The sequence below is a fragment of the Lampetra fluviatilis genome, chromosome 19 (genome assembly GCF_964198595.1).
Source record: "Lampetra fluviatilis chromosome 19, kcLamFluv1.1, whole genome shotgun sequence".
NCBI lineage: Eukaryota > Metazoa > Chordata > Hyperoartia > Petromyzontiformes > Petromyzontidae > Lampetra > Lampetra fluviatilis.
In genome coordinates this window covers 8,393,246-8,407,293 of record NC_136293.1, presented here as the reverse complement: position 1 = coordinate 8,407,293, position 14,048 = coordinate 8,393,246, and the positions used below count along the sequence as shown (strand labels likewise).

The 14,048-nt window shown below is 56.7% G+C and overlaps 1 protein-coding gene across 5 annotated transcripts in view; it reads left to right on the top strand.

Moving 5' to 3' along the window:
• LOC144937610 (GRB2-associated-binding protein 1-like) overlaps positions 1–14,048 on the top strand; it is a 103,094-nt gene that overhangs the window by 75,171 nt on the left and 13,875 nt on the right. For all 5 annotated transcript variants that reach the window (XM_078864942.1, XM_078864943.1, XM_078864941.1 and 2 more), the window contains exon 2: positions 12,029–12,323. In XM_078864942.1, coding sequence (XP_078721068.1) covers positions 12,029–12,323 — 295 coding nt within the window. The remainder of the gene's footprint in view (positions 1–12,028; positions 12,324–14,048) is intronic.

The window sequence follows — 14,048 nt, the reverse complement described above, 5'->3', positions numbered from 1 at the left end:
CATCATCATCACCTATCATCTCTCATACCTCTCAGCTGTTATCACCTGCCATCACGTCTTGTCTCCTCCGTAACCTCACCCACAACATCCACCCACCGTCTGCCTTGTCCACCTGCCACCCCCCCCCCCCTTGTCAACCTGCCACCCCCCTCCCTTGTCCACCTGCCACCCCCCCCTTGTCCACCTGCCACCCCCCCCTTGTCCACCTGCCACCCCCCCCCTTGTCCACCTGCCACCCCCCCCCTTGTCCACCTACCACCCCCTCCCTTGTCCACCTGCCACGCCCTTCATTGTCCACCTGCCACCCCCTCCCTTGTCCACCTGCCACCCCCCCCCCTTGTCCACCTGCCACCCCCTCCCTTGTCCACCTGCCACTCCTCCCTTGTCCACCTGCCACGCCCCCCCTTGTCCACCTGCCACCCCCTCCCTTGTCCACCTGCCACCCCCTCCCTTGTCCACCTGCCACTCCTCCCTTGTCCACCTGCCACGCCCTTCAGTGTCCAGTTGCCACGCCAGCACCTTTATCACCCAGTCTTCCCGGGCAGTTGTTTTTATTATTTGTATTATTATTGTTTTTATTTGTATTATTTTTATTATTATGATTTCATGATTGTTGTTATTTTATTATTATTATTGTTGTTTTTATTATTATTGTTTTTATTATTATTATTGTTTTCATTATTATTATTTTGACAGCGCTGTGAGCGCGGGCGCAGGGCGTTTAACCCCCCCCCCCCGCCGCTCACTCCCTGCGTGAATAATTAAAGAGCCGCGAGGAGAAAAACAACGAAGACAACAAAAAACCAAACGGCTTCGACCCAGCCCCAACAGAGACAAAGATCCCCCATATAGCCTCGCACAGACCCGTTGGGGCAAAGTGCTGCTAAGCTGGCACTGGGCACACCACGAGGCCATCGTCACGCCCGACTCCTCAGTCGCTGATGGGGTTTTTGTTTCTTCTTTCGCCAACACCTCACCAAGTACTCATTTGTACGCAAAGTCGACCTCAGGGAGGCCCTGAACCTGTTCGGATATTCGTCACCGCTCGTTGGCCGTGGCCGGAAATTGAACTCGGAGTCGGGCGAGTGACCCAATCGCTACGACACTTTGGTGTTCCATCCCACCCTGAAGTCCACACCCACTGCTGCTGCTTGGACACTTTTGTGCTCACAGGGTTAAGGTTATGGATTGATTAGAGGCGAATGTTCAGTGTCATCCAGCCCTCATCCAGCAGTGGATTGACAAAAGCGCCGCACGTACGTTCGGCTAAGTGGCGAGGTTATGCTTCATGTTTATTGTGTGAGTACACGTCTTAAATTAGGGCAGGTGTTGTTTGGACCAATCACCATGGCTAGTGTCAGGGTTACAGTTGATGTTAGGGCTCTAAGGTCATGTTTAGAGCTCCGGTTAATGTTAGTGTTGGTGGGCCAGAGACTCATCGCCATGATTAGAGGTCGTTTTATGGCTTGGGATTCTACAAAGTTGAGGTTGTGGGCCATGGATAATGTTCGGGTTAGGGCTTGGAGCTCTGGCCTGTGTTAGTGTTGTAGCTGTAGCTGTGTTAGTGCTGTAGCTGTGTGAGTGTTGTGGCTGTGACCTGTGTTAGTGCTGTAGCTGTGTTAGTGCTGTAGCTGTGTGAGTGTTGTGACTGACCTGTGTTAGTGCTGTAGCTGTGTGAGTGTTGTAGCTGTGACCTGTGTTAGTGCTGTAGCTGTGTGAGTGTTGTGACTGACCTGTGTTAGTGCTGTAGCTGTGTGAGTGTTGTAGCTGTGACCTGTGTTAGTGCTGTAGCTGTGTGAGTGTTGTAGCTGTGACCTGTGTTAGTGCTGTAGCTGTGTGAGTGTTGTGACTGTGACCTGTGTTAGTGCTGTAGCTGTGTTAGTGCTGTAGCTGTGTGAGTGTTGTGACTGACCTGTGTTAGTGCTGTAGCTGTGTTAGTGCTGTAGCTGTGTGAGTGTTGTGACTGACCTGTGTTAGTGCTGTAGCTGTGTGAGTGTTGTAGCTGTAGCTGTGTTGGTGCTGTAGCTGTGTGAGTGTAGTGGCTGTGACCTGTGTTCGAGTCGGGGTTGTGGCCTGCGTGAGGGTTCAGGCTCGTGTTGACTTTGACGCGTGGTTGCGGCCTGCCTCCACGGTGTGCCGCTGGGCCCGAGCTCTGTGTGGGACACCCACTCAGGCGCCCTAAATATAGAGCGTGGGCTGGGAGGTGCGGAGAGGATCAAAACGAAAAATAATTAATTTTAAACTTTGCTGATGGCACCTTGGCTGGGCTGTGGGTGTGGGACGTGGCTTGGGCATGCTCCACAGCCTGGGTTTGTCATTAATTTTGCTTCGGGATTTAATTACGACTGCCCACGACGCCTACTGCCACCTGCCTTTGATGCAGGGTGGTCGCCCATCCACCCAGTAAACATTGCAATGTTTGGGCCAACTTTGGTCCAACGTTGCTCGTTTACTGGGCTCCACACTACCCAGGCTCAACCCTGCTTAGCCGCAACAAACTTTGATGAGATCTGACGCATTCCGGCCAATTTGAGTCATAAGCAGAGGTAAAGAAAAATAAAGGGCCTTGAGCCTGGACTTGAGCAGAGGCAGGGAGTGAGCAGCGCGGATGGGTTGGGGGGGAAGGCAGCAAACGATGGGGCCAACGAAGTGGTTTTTCACGTGGACATTCATAGCAGCCATGCACTCTAAACGCACGTTGATTCTAAATGTGGATGGGAAAAAAACAGGAGGACCCAGAGAAAAATCCACACCACCACGGGGAGAGAGAGAGCCACGCAAACTCCAAATCTACAGCAGCAGGCGTCAGTTTTTACCCAGGTAAGGCCCACTCAGCTATATTGTAGCTCTTTTTCAGAAGCGACCTGGCCACAAATGATAGCTCAACGAATTGCCTTATCACGTGGAAATTTATAGCAGCCAAATACTCTAAACGCGTGATGTTGATTCTAAATGTGGAGGGAAAAACCGGAGGGCCCAGAGAAAAATCCACGCGACCACAGGGAGAACACACAAACTCCAAATTTACAGTGGTCAGGGTCAGGTTCGAACCCACGACCTCCTGTATACCAGGCGAGGGAGTTAACATCTCCTAGTCACCGTGATGATGAGAGAGAGAGAGCATGCACATTCCAAATATACGGCAGCAGGCGTCAGGGCCGTGATCGAACCCACGACCTTCTGTGTACCAGGCGAGGGAGTTAACATCTCGTAGCCACCGTTGGATGGAGATCGCGTTTCACAACGATCGCCCTTGGAGGGTCGTAGAGGCTTTCCTGGCTCGGTGAAGTCCTCGCACATTGCTGTGTACGTGGAAGGGAACCGGGGGCAGGGGGGGGGGGAAGACGCGTCTGGAGAAAACAGAGCTCGGATAATCCAGACAGAAGCGGCGAAACGCGCACAGTTTCACAAGCCATGGTGGGCTGCGTCTCTTACAAGAAATCGAGTACAATGTGTCAGGAGAGGGGGAGGGAGATACAAATTGGTGGAAGGGAGAGGTCGGCAAGGATGTGCAACGGTGAGGGAGGGAGATGTCGGGAAGGAATGAGGGGGGAGATACAGCGTATCGGGAGGGAGATACGTTGCATCAGCGCGGAGATGTCGGCCGAGCGAGAGGCATATACGATATTTCTGGAGGGAGAGAGATGTTGGGCGGGATAGTGGGAGATAACACGAGTCGGGAGGGCGAGAGAGACGTCGGCAGGGAGATGCAATGGGGAGGGATAAGATAGATGTACAGTGCGTCGTGTTGTGCTGCGGAGGAGGAGGAGATGGAGGAGGGCTCGGTAATGGGACACTCTCCGGCTACCGCTAAAAATAAAAAGAAATCCGCGGAGCGATCAGAGCGTGGTAGGCAGGCGGTGGGGGTGTTGGTGATGATGCCCCGAGACGCTGGCACCACTGGGCGGGCGACCAGAGTCAGCAGCAGCGTCGCCCGCTCGTGTCACCCGATGCGGCTCCGATCGCTAGCTGTGTCACCTGTCACTGGCACATTGCTGGTGACATTTATTGGCACTTGCAAATCGCTAGTTATCGGTGGTGAATCACTCGTTACGTCACTCCTTGCTGGCACGTTTTTAGTTTAATCATCCAACGCTCGTTAAATCCCGAGATCAATCCCCTCGATCCGGTAAGTCACGGGTCACAATCCAGCGTCCGCAAATTATTGGATCCCCCCCCCCCAGGCCGCCGCCACTGCGGGAACTTTGCCAGCTCTGAGAATGAAACATTTATTGTGGACCGCCGCGTAACGGGGCGTTCCACCGCAACAACAGGGACATTACGGGAAGGCGGAGAGAAGCTCCCCTTGTGTTGCTTTCACAGCGTGAGCACCGCCAGCGCAAACGGACAACACGGAGAGAGCCCCTGGGGCTGCGAGGACTTTTTTGTGACAAAGAAATCCCCGGCGGGTTTCCCCGCAGGCCACGTCGCTCTCGACGCCGCCGGCTGCCCCGCGTCTCGGGCGTTCACAACGAGCCATATTGACCTCTGAAGGTGCCTAAGGAGTCGAGCTCTTTGCCTGTGTGGTAGAATCTACATTTTGCTGCAGGGTTCCCGTTGACCAATCGCAATGCGCGTGACTCGTAGAATCATGTATTGGCGAGCGGACGGGACGGACCGCGTCGCGGCCTTCTGCCGATGACGAACGGAGGGATGGAGCTTTGCTCGCTTCTCCTTCCCGCTGGTGTAGCGTGGTCGGCGTGGGCCTTGGTGCAAGGAATTAATTAAGGTTGTTGCCGGGTGCCTGGGCCCCTCTGGCCCATTGGCCCTGGTGCAGTTGCACCGCCTGAACACTCCGGGTCGCGATGCCGCTGCCTCCAAGGACGTCGGCGCTCCGAACCGCTCCCCGTCCGATGGGAAAATCTGCAGCCAAGGCAGCGTGCGCAGCCACTGGGGTCAAACTCAGCAGAGTCAGCATCCCCCTTCCCTCCCCCCCCCTTCTCCTCCCTGGCTCCCCCACCCGCACTCCCCCGCACCACATGCAGCCCCCCCATCCCAATCTCCTCACCCCCTCCACCCTCTCCCCGGAAACCCCGGGGCTGCGACTTTTTAACTCAAGACGTTTGGACGCGCCGATTCGGCGCCACCGAGCGAGGACGAACTTGAAAGCGCCCGGCCGTTGAGAAAGGGGCCCCTTTGTGCCGCCGCGACGGAACGTGTGACGCGAGGGCCCGGCCCGTAGGGCTCCGGCCTTTTCCCTCGTCGCACGGCTCGCCGTTGTGCCGGTCCGGCGAATGGCGTGCGAGGGTGAAGCCACGGCCACCCCCCCAAAACCCAGCACCAGTCCCCCCCCACCCCCCCCTCAGACGCGAGTCCCAGCACAAGCGCATTAGGGGCTGGCCCGAAAAACCCAGCTCCAATCGGAGCCCTTCGCCTTCACTCAAACTCTAGCCACGGACTAAACTCTAGCCCTAACCCTCGCCTTAACCCTATCCTCCTCAAGGAGCATGAACCATCACACGAACTGCGGTCATCCTCGCAGCGGCTTTTGGCTGGCTATCGAACAAAGGCGGTCACCGCGTCGCGCGCTTTCAGATGCGCTTCTGCGGCCGTCTGGAACGTTCTTCCTTCCGATATTAGGAAGCCACTGGGAGCTTTTCAATTTTAAATCATCATCTCGATTGAAAACTCACTTCTTTAGAACTACTCTTTGTGTGTTAGTTTGTTGTCCTTCCCCGCACCTCCGATTAGCACGGTCGGCTACGTACGGTGCGAAAGAAATTCAACATGTACATAAATCCCGAATACTAGTCCTAACCGAAGTCCTAGTAACTAACCCTCTCCATAACTCTGGCTTGTATCCTATTCCTAAACATAACCCTAGCCCCAGCTATAGCTCTGACCATTACCCTGACTATAACGCTATCCCTTGCTCTAAACCTTTTACCAACCCCAGCCCTATCTTTTGCCTTAGTCCTATTCTAGCCATAGTCGTAGCCTTGATCCAAACCCTAGCTCTCTTTCTAATCCTATCCCTAACCCAGAATCCCTTCCTCGGCCAAAACCCAAAACCCTAGCAAGAACCCTTGCGCTGTCAGTCCCACCTCAGTGGCTCCGTATCGTTTTGCAGCCACTCGTAACCGAAATGTTATATTTGCGTGATGTTTGCATGCACGGAAAATGGTTGATTCTTATCCACACAGCATGCGGTGTGCTTCGCGAACACGTGCTTTGCGGACACGTGCTTTCTCGGGTGACTTGCCACAAAGTGGTGCTTTTTGTTTGACTCCGAACCGACTCAGAGGGATCGACACGCAAACAGGATCTTAGAATTCTTGACCTTTCGATTGCGAGTCGAGTGATTCTGACCTCCGCCCAGCCCGAGAGGATTATTTCTGTCCCTTCATGAAATATTTTCCCCTCCTTTACCCCGCTTGTTATTGGCGTCTCGTCACGAGACGGGGACATCCATCCGCGAGGGCGGTGCGTCAACCCCTGTGGTAAAGAACGTGGAAGTGGGAATCACGGAACCACTTCAGGGGGTGCACTTTCCCCGAGCATCGCGATATCGAATAATGGTGGTTGTTTGACGATTTAATTGACAATTTTAATTCTCACAGCTGGAATTTTGCCAAGTTTGAATGAAATACCAAATTTAAGGTGGTGATTTATTTGTGCAGTCATTGGTGGTTGAATTGAAAATTGCAACACCTGAGAATCAAATTGAGTCCCAACTCAATCCATGGCTCTTCATGTGAGTCTACTCTTGCTCTGCGAGTCTGGCCCTCTGTGAGCCAATGCTCTTTCTGTGCGTCTATGGATCTCGACCTGAGTCGGTCAATCGCAGTGTAAGTCTATGGGTCTCGATGTAAATCATTGATGACCTGGCCGACACGATCAACTTGCTATACAGTACATGGAATCGCAGTTGAAGCAGAGGCAACCGAAACCCAGATTCAAACTAAACTATTTTTTATTATATCAGGTAAGGCCCACTCAGCTACGTAGCCCTTTTGTTTAGAAGCGACCTGGTCACAGATGATAGCTCAACGAAATGGCTTATGATGTGGAAATTTATAACAGCCAAATTCTCTAAATGCACGTTTCTAAATGCGGAGGGGAAAAACTGGAGGACTTGAAGAAAAATCCACGCGACCACGGGTTGAACACGCAAACTCCAAATATATCGGCGTCAGGGTCGGGATCGAATCCACGACCTCCTGTATACCAGGCGAGGTACTGAACATCTCCTAGCCACCGTGGCACCCCCTCAAACCTCACATCTCTGCGATTCTGGCTGATGCCCCTAACCACTTTTTATTGCCACGTGCTCGCGCATAACCCCACGGTTACATGTGCCCACGTCTTGCAGGAAGTATTGCCATGGTGCGGAGGAGTAGGCCAAATGCTCTATTGGCAGAGGCACTTGGGCCACCCTCTGAGCGGAGGCCATTCCGCCGGCGGTGGCGCAGACGAGCAATCGCAGGGGCTGCACCTTTACCTTGTTACGGGCTCACCAGGCCCGTGACCGCCGCCGTCAGGCTCTCGTTTTTGTGACGGCGAAATTGGGCCGAGTCGTCCCCCGGCACAGGCGCGGTGCGACCCCCCCCCCCCCCCCCCGAACAATAACAAGCGAGCCCTGAACACGAGACAACGCGCGCACACAAACATCTGCGTGGGAGTGTGGGCGTCGGTGTCATCATCCGTGCTGCGCTTGTTGTGCAAGTTACTTTCGCGCCTAGGTGAGTCAGCGGGCAGGTAGGGGCGGCGGCGATGGTGGTGAGGCGGGTGGTGGTGGTGAGGTGGGTGGTGGTGGTGAGGTGGGTGGTGGTGAGAGGGGTGGATGGTGGAGAGGCGGGTGGTGGTGGTGGTGAGGTGCGTGGTGGTGAGGTGGGTGGTGGTGGTGAGGTGGGTGGTGGTGAGAGGGGTGGGTGGTGGTGAGAGAGGTGGTGGTGGTGAGGCGGGTGGTGGTGGTGGTGAGGTGGGTGGTGGTGAGGTGCGTGGTGGTGAGAGGGGTGGGTGGTGGTGGTGAGAGGGGTGGTGGTGGTGGTGAGAGGGGTGGTGGTGGTGGTGGTGAGAGGGGTGGTGGTGGTGAGGGGGGCGGTGAGGTGCGTGGTGGTGGTGGTGGTGGTGAGAGGAGTGGGTGGTGGTGGTGAGGTACGGCAGTGGTGGTGGTGAGAGGGGCGGTGGTGGTGAGAGGAGTGGTGGTGGTGGTGGTGAAGCCGTTTCGATGTTTTGCGTTGAGTGACACAAGGCGAGAGAGAGAGAGGCGGCAGTGATGGGTGGCGCGCCGCGCTGCTTCGTCCGCTGCTGCCACCACAGCGGCCGCTATTGTCGATGGCATCTCCACTGCTGGATGGATGGCCTCCCCTCCCCCACACCCCCACGCCGTGCGGGTCGCGCCAGTGACTTGACCATACTTCGCCAGATCTGCTCAGTGCGGGTTGGTGAAGGTGGGGGAGCGGGGATGGGGGAAGCATGAATGTGGTAGCGTCGGAGTGCAGTACAACGATGCACGCGGCTGCCGCTGCCCTCTGCCGGCAGTGGTCGCCACGCAGCTGCCTGTAGCACCTGTTAGCCCCGCGTCATGGGGGGCATTGTGACGTTTAGTAACGTGCTGATTTAACCCCTCCTCCCCCTCCACCAACTCACACCAACCTACCCACCCCCCACTCGTTACACCTGCCCCCCACAACTGCACGCAATGACGTGGGCCTTGTGATATTTTTATCCCAGCTGCGCGGAGTTCAGAGAAGGCCCTGACAGGTGGCGGCCTCAACGGTTCACTCTCACTGCATCCCACCCTCGTCTCAATCCCACTCGAGTCTGAGTCTCAATCCCAAATCAATCATAACCGCGACCCCACTCCCATGTGAGTCGGTGTCTAAGCCTCTGGAGCGTGGTACGTGTCGCGTGTTTTTGAGATCGATGATGATGACGACGACGATGGCGATGATTGTATCGATGTCGCGGTGCTGCCCGCTCACGTCACTCCATGAGCCCAAGCTCTGTGAGCCTGGGTAGCGCTTGGGTGGGCGGCCACCATGCATAACAAGTGTTATAGGCCTCGGAGCTACGCGGTGGGCAACAGTGGACGGTGGAGCCAAATGACACACTTTTGCAATGTCCTCGCCACCAACCCGCAGTGACCAGCGTGGCGAAGACGCTTAATTAACCCCCCAGCGACTGGCCGCGCGGCATTGGGGATCGAGGCTCCTCATCCAGCAGCGGATTTGCCGAAAGGGGGGCTGCACGTGTCCACGTACTGTACACGCGCGGCGTTGACCGAGCCCTGTTCGTCGGCACACAGTGCACCGCATTGTTACTTGCTTCATTATTTATTTGAGAGCTCGCAGCTTGAGATGTCTGTCTCCACGATGCTGTGGGACAAGCGGGTGGCATTTGCGTGACAGCTGCGGTGTTGGGGGTGAGACATGGGCACGGGGGGGGGGGCACGGGAGGGGGGGGGGCACGGGAGGGGGGGGGCGTGGGGTGCGGTGTGGGAGTCCGCAAGGCCCTCTTGCGAGACGGAACCCCGATTCTCCCTTGTGGTCCCCTTTCCCAGGTTCCCCTTTCTCTCCTCGGGTCAGGCCCCGGGAATCCGTTTGTTCATTGTTGGGCGTCTTATTCCGAGGCCTGCTTTGTAACCAGCGCAGTGTTTCGTCCGCTGTCGACGGCGGCGGCGGCGGGGGAGAGGGGGCGCAATTCGGAGGCGCAGGAGGCCCCACGGAGCATTGGGGAAGGCAGCCGGAACCGGTGCCAACAAATGGCCCAAACTCTGCGTTCCCATATTGGAATCGTTGGTGAACTCTGTTCGCACGCGTGGGCGGTAACCGGAGTGCGGACGGGGGCAGCACTTTCGTCTCCGTACAGATTGACTACGGATGGAAATCGACCCGCTTGCCGTACTGCCCGTCGTACCCCCGGCAAGGCAGGGGATGGTGGCGACCTCCAACGCTGCCGCGGGTTGGAGGGCCACTCAACGGCCGGCGGTTGTTGTTGTTGTCCCAGGCCAGTGTTGGCAACTCAACGACTGTGTCGCTGGACCTCGAGACCTGCTGGGACGAGGGGGGGGGGGGGTACCGATGCATGTTTGAGAGCGATCCCAGGCGCGTTTTAAGAATCCTGCGTCGGTTTACCCACAATTCATAATCGGCAAATCGTCTCCTTGAAAAATGGCGTGGTTAAAAGTTCTACGCGGCAACATCCAGCGACCGGCGCTTCGTGCTGGTGGGACTTTGGGCTCGAAGGAGTTGGCCACGCGATGTTTACACGCCGCACCAGGTACTCACTTGAGGCCGAGTCGACCTAGGGGAGGCCCAGGACCGGTTCGAACAATCGTCACTGGGTGTTGGCCGTGAGCGGGAATCGAACTCGGGTCTCCGGGTTCGTAGCGCAGCGTGGCGCTAACCGCTGCACCACCACCACCACCACCACCACTTTGCCACCCCCCTCCTCTCCCCCCGCCCCCCAAACTCCTCGCCCCGACACCCCCAACCACCCTCGCGTCTCTCCGCAAATGTCATGGCTGTGTGCGGCGCGCGGGAATGCGCCGCGGCGGTGGCGGCGGCGTCGCGCGGCTATTTATACCGACACCATCACGCCGCCGAGATTTACACTTACACATAGCGGGGGGCAGGGAGGGGGGGCGACGGGGGAGTAGGGGGGCAGCTGTGGACTGGGGGGAGGTAGGGTGGGGGTGGTTCAGTGTGGTATGTAGGGGGGTGTGGGGATGCCACATACACCACGGCGTTGCATCGTGGGGGGGGTTCGTAACGGCCGTGGCGGGGACACTGACCCCGCACTGCTGGGACGCAGCGTTTGAAAGTGGGGGTTCGGACCCACCGCCATAGTTTCGCGCGGTCCTCTCTCTCGCGCGGAGTAAAATGTTGTACGTTTAACACGTAGGAGGCTTTCGCGACCGATATCATCCATGATAGAGGTTTTTTGTGTTAGATCGCGTAAATATATAAATGTGTCGTTAAAACCCTCCACCACCCGACACAGCCAACCAGTAAGGGTTGTCACGTAAACAGAACGTGGCCAATTCTAAAGCTTGTCTGGCCACGTTCTGTTTACGTGACAACCCTTACTAGTTGGCTGTGTCGGGTGGTGGCGGGTTTTAACGACGCATTTATATATTTACGCGATCTAACCCAAAAAAACCTTTATCATGGAAGATGCTGTACGTTGCGTACATTGAACTCATTCTACACTGGCGGTGCGAGATGCCAGTGTCAGACGGACACCCAGGGCTTGCACGAAGCGACAGCGGCTTGCGATGCGATTGAGACTTGTGACCTCTTGACCCCTCCGTCTCTCTTACTTCCCCAGTGTTCCCACCACACAACGTGTCCTCTGTGTTCCACGTGTCCTGTCCGCCCAGGATGTCCCGTTTGTCCCGTCTGGCCTGCCTGGCCCTGCCGCGCACCCCTCCGCTCCCATGCGTCCTGTCAGTTCCATCTCGTCACTCCCTCCCGTCCCAACCGTCATTGCCTGTCGCCGCCGATCATTGCCCGATGCCTCATCCAATTTAAGTCTTGTTTCTATTATTTATTTGCGAAAATATTTTTTCCACTCCTAAATGTTCTGGCTGTGCGGGGGTGCATGCATTCACGCATGCATGCGTCTGTTTGTTCGTCTGTTTATCCATCTCATTGTGTCTCCCCATCCATCTACATTCTACAGTATCTGTTTGCCTGTTCATCTGTCATCTGTCTATCCTTTATTTCATCTGTCTGTGTGCCTGTCTCGCTATCTGTCATCTGCCTACCCATCCATCTTACCATCCATCCATCTGCCTGTCCATCGGTGTGTCCATGTGATTTCGTGCCTGTCTATCTCTTCGCCATTCCATCTGTTTGTAAGTCCATCTTTTGATCCGTGCATCTAAATGTCTGTCCATCAATCTGTATGATTGTGCGCCCGTCCATCCATCTATCAATCTGTTCATCTGTTTATCCATCTCTTTATCAATTCATCTATCTGTTCATCCGTCCATCCATCCATCTCTGCATTCATCTGTCCACGCACCTCTCCATCCAACCATCCGTCTTATCATGGTCGCTGTTGCCCGCGTGACGAGCAGGCGTGGAAGAAGCGGTGGTTCGTGCTGCGCAGCGGGCGGCTGAGCGGCGACCCGGACGTGCTCGAGTACTACAAGAGCGAGGGCTCGCGCAAGCCGCTGCGCATCATCGACCTCAACCTGTGCGAGCAGGTGGACGCCGGCCTCAGCTTCGACCGCAAGGAGTTCCTGCACTCCTTCATCTTCGACGTGCGCACGCTCGACAGGACCTTCTACCTGGTGGCCGACAGCGAGGAGGAGATGAACAGATGGGTGCAGTGCATCTGCAGCGTCTGTGGCTTCAACCCGCACGATGACGGTGAGAGAGAGAGAGCGCGTGCCGCGTGCCGCGTGCCGCGTGCCGCGTGCCGCGTGCCGCGTGCCGCGTGCCGCCCCTCCGTGCACCGCTCGGTGGGGACGGTGGCTGCGATGGCGGTGGCGGTGGTGGTGGTGGTGCTGGTGGTGTTGGCGGTGGTGTTGGCGGTGGTGCTGGTGGCAGAGATCGCAATCGGGTACCCGATAGCCGTACCCTACCCGATACCCAGCTACCCGTACCCGGCTGGGTATGGGTACCGGTACCCGTTTGCGGCCCTGGTGCGGCCGGGTACGGGTACGGGTAGCCGCACGTGACTCGCCCCAACCAATGAGTGAGAAGGCCGTGAGTCACTGGTGAGTCACCGTTTGTCACTCATTTCCCAACGTCTTGTCTCTTCTCACAATTCAAGTTCCTAGAATCAACCCACCCGCGCCTGCAACTTGGCTTCATCCCAGAGGTCGCAATCGGGTACCCGATACCCGTACCCTACCCGATACCCGGCTACCCGTACCCAGCCGGGTACGGGTACGGGTACCTTTTTGCGACCCTGGTACGGCCGGGTACGGGTAAGGAATCAAAGCCCATTTGCGACCTCTGGCTGGTGGTGGTGGCGTTTGTGGTGGTGATGGTGGTGCTGGTCGTGTTTCTACCCTCCTTCCTTCGTGTGCCGTGCCGGCCTTCATGGGTGCTACTCGCTAACAGCACTTGCCCCGACAGTCTGTTAAAGGCCCCACGGGGGATCCTTGCTGTTGCTGTTAGCTGTGGTGTCATGGTGGCAGCGATGTGGGGAGCGGGTAGCGTAGCAGTTAGCGCGTTGTGCTATGAACGCCCAGTTCGATTCCCGCTCACCGCCAACGCCATTGAGGATTATCTGAATTAGACCTGGGCCTCCTCACAGTCGACTCAGCCTCAATTGAGTACCTGGTGCGGTGTGTAAACATCGCCACTGGGGAAGCAAAGGCGGCCGGGCGTGGTGCTGGTCAACCACCCCCTCGTGTGCCGTGCCGGCCTTCATAGGTGCTCGCTAACAGCACTTGCCCCAACAGTCTGTTCAGGCTATACGGGGGATCTTTGTTTTTTGTTTTCTGGTGGTCATGGTTTTGGCGCGGTCGTGTTGGTGACAGTGATGGTTAGTATCGGGCATTACCCACGATCTTTAGCCCAGCATTGCAATTCAACTATATGAAAAGAATACAAATCCTGATTGAACCGCAGGAAGTAACAAATCCACATTTTTCTCTGTGCATTGTTTTCTCTAGGGGGGTGGGGGGGGGGCACGTTGCGTGGTGGGGAGGAGATTGTGGAATTGCCAAAGTGCGCCACCTAGCGGCGATCGCGCGGCTCCGCTGTCGTTTGCAGCTTCTCGCATTGGCTGCTGCCGCTGCTGCTTGTGGTTATCTTGGTGTTGTTGTTGTTGGTGGCGGTGGTGGTGTTTGGTAGCGGCGTTGTTCGTGGTGCCGGTGTTTTTCACGGTGGTGATGCCGCTTGCCGCAGCATCTGCAGCGACGGTGTTGGCTCTGGTCGTCGTGGTGCCAGTGCTCTTGACGGTTGTTGGTGGTGGTTGGTGGTGGCGGTGGTGGTGGTGGTGGCGGTGCTGGTGGTGCCCTGCCCCATGCTCCGCTCGTGGGCACAGACGCGTGGCGGCGACTCCACGCGGGGTCGCACGGGTTCACGGGACACACGCGGGCACAAGCGGTTACGCTCTCTCCCTCTCTTTCCACTCTCTCT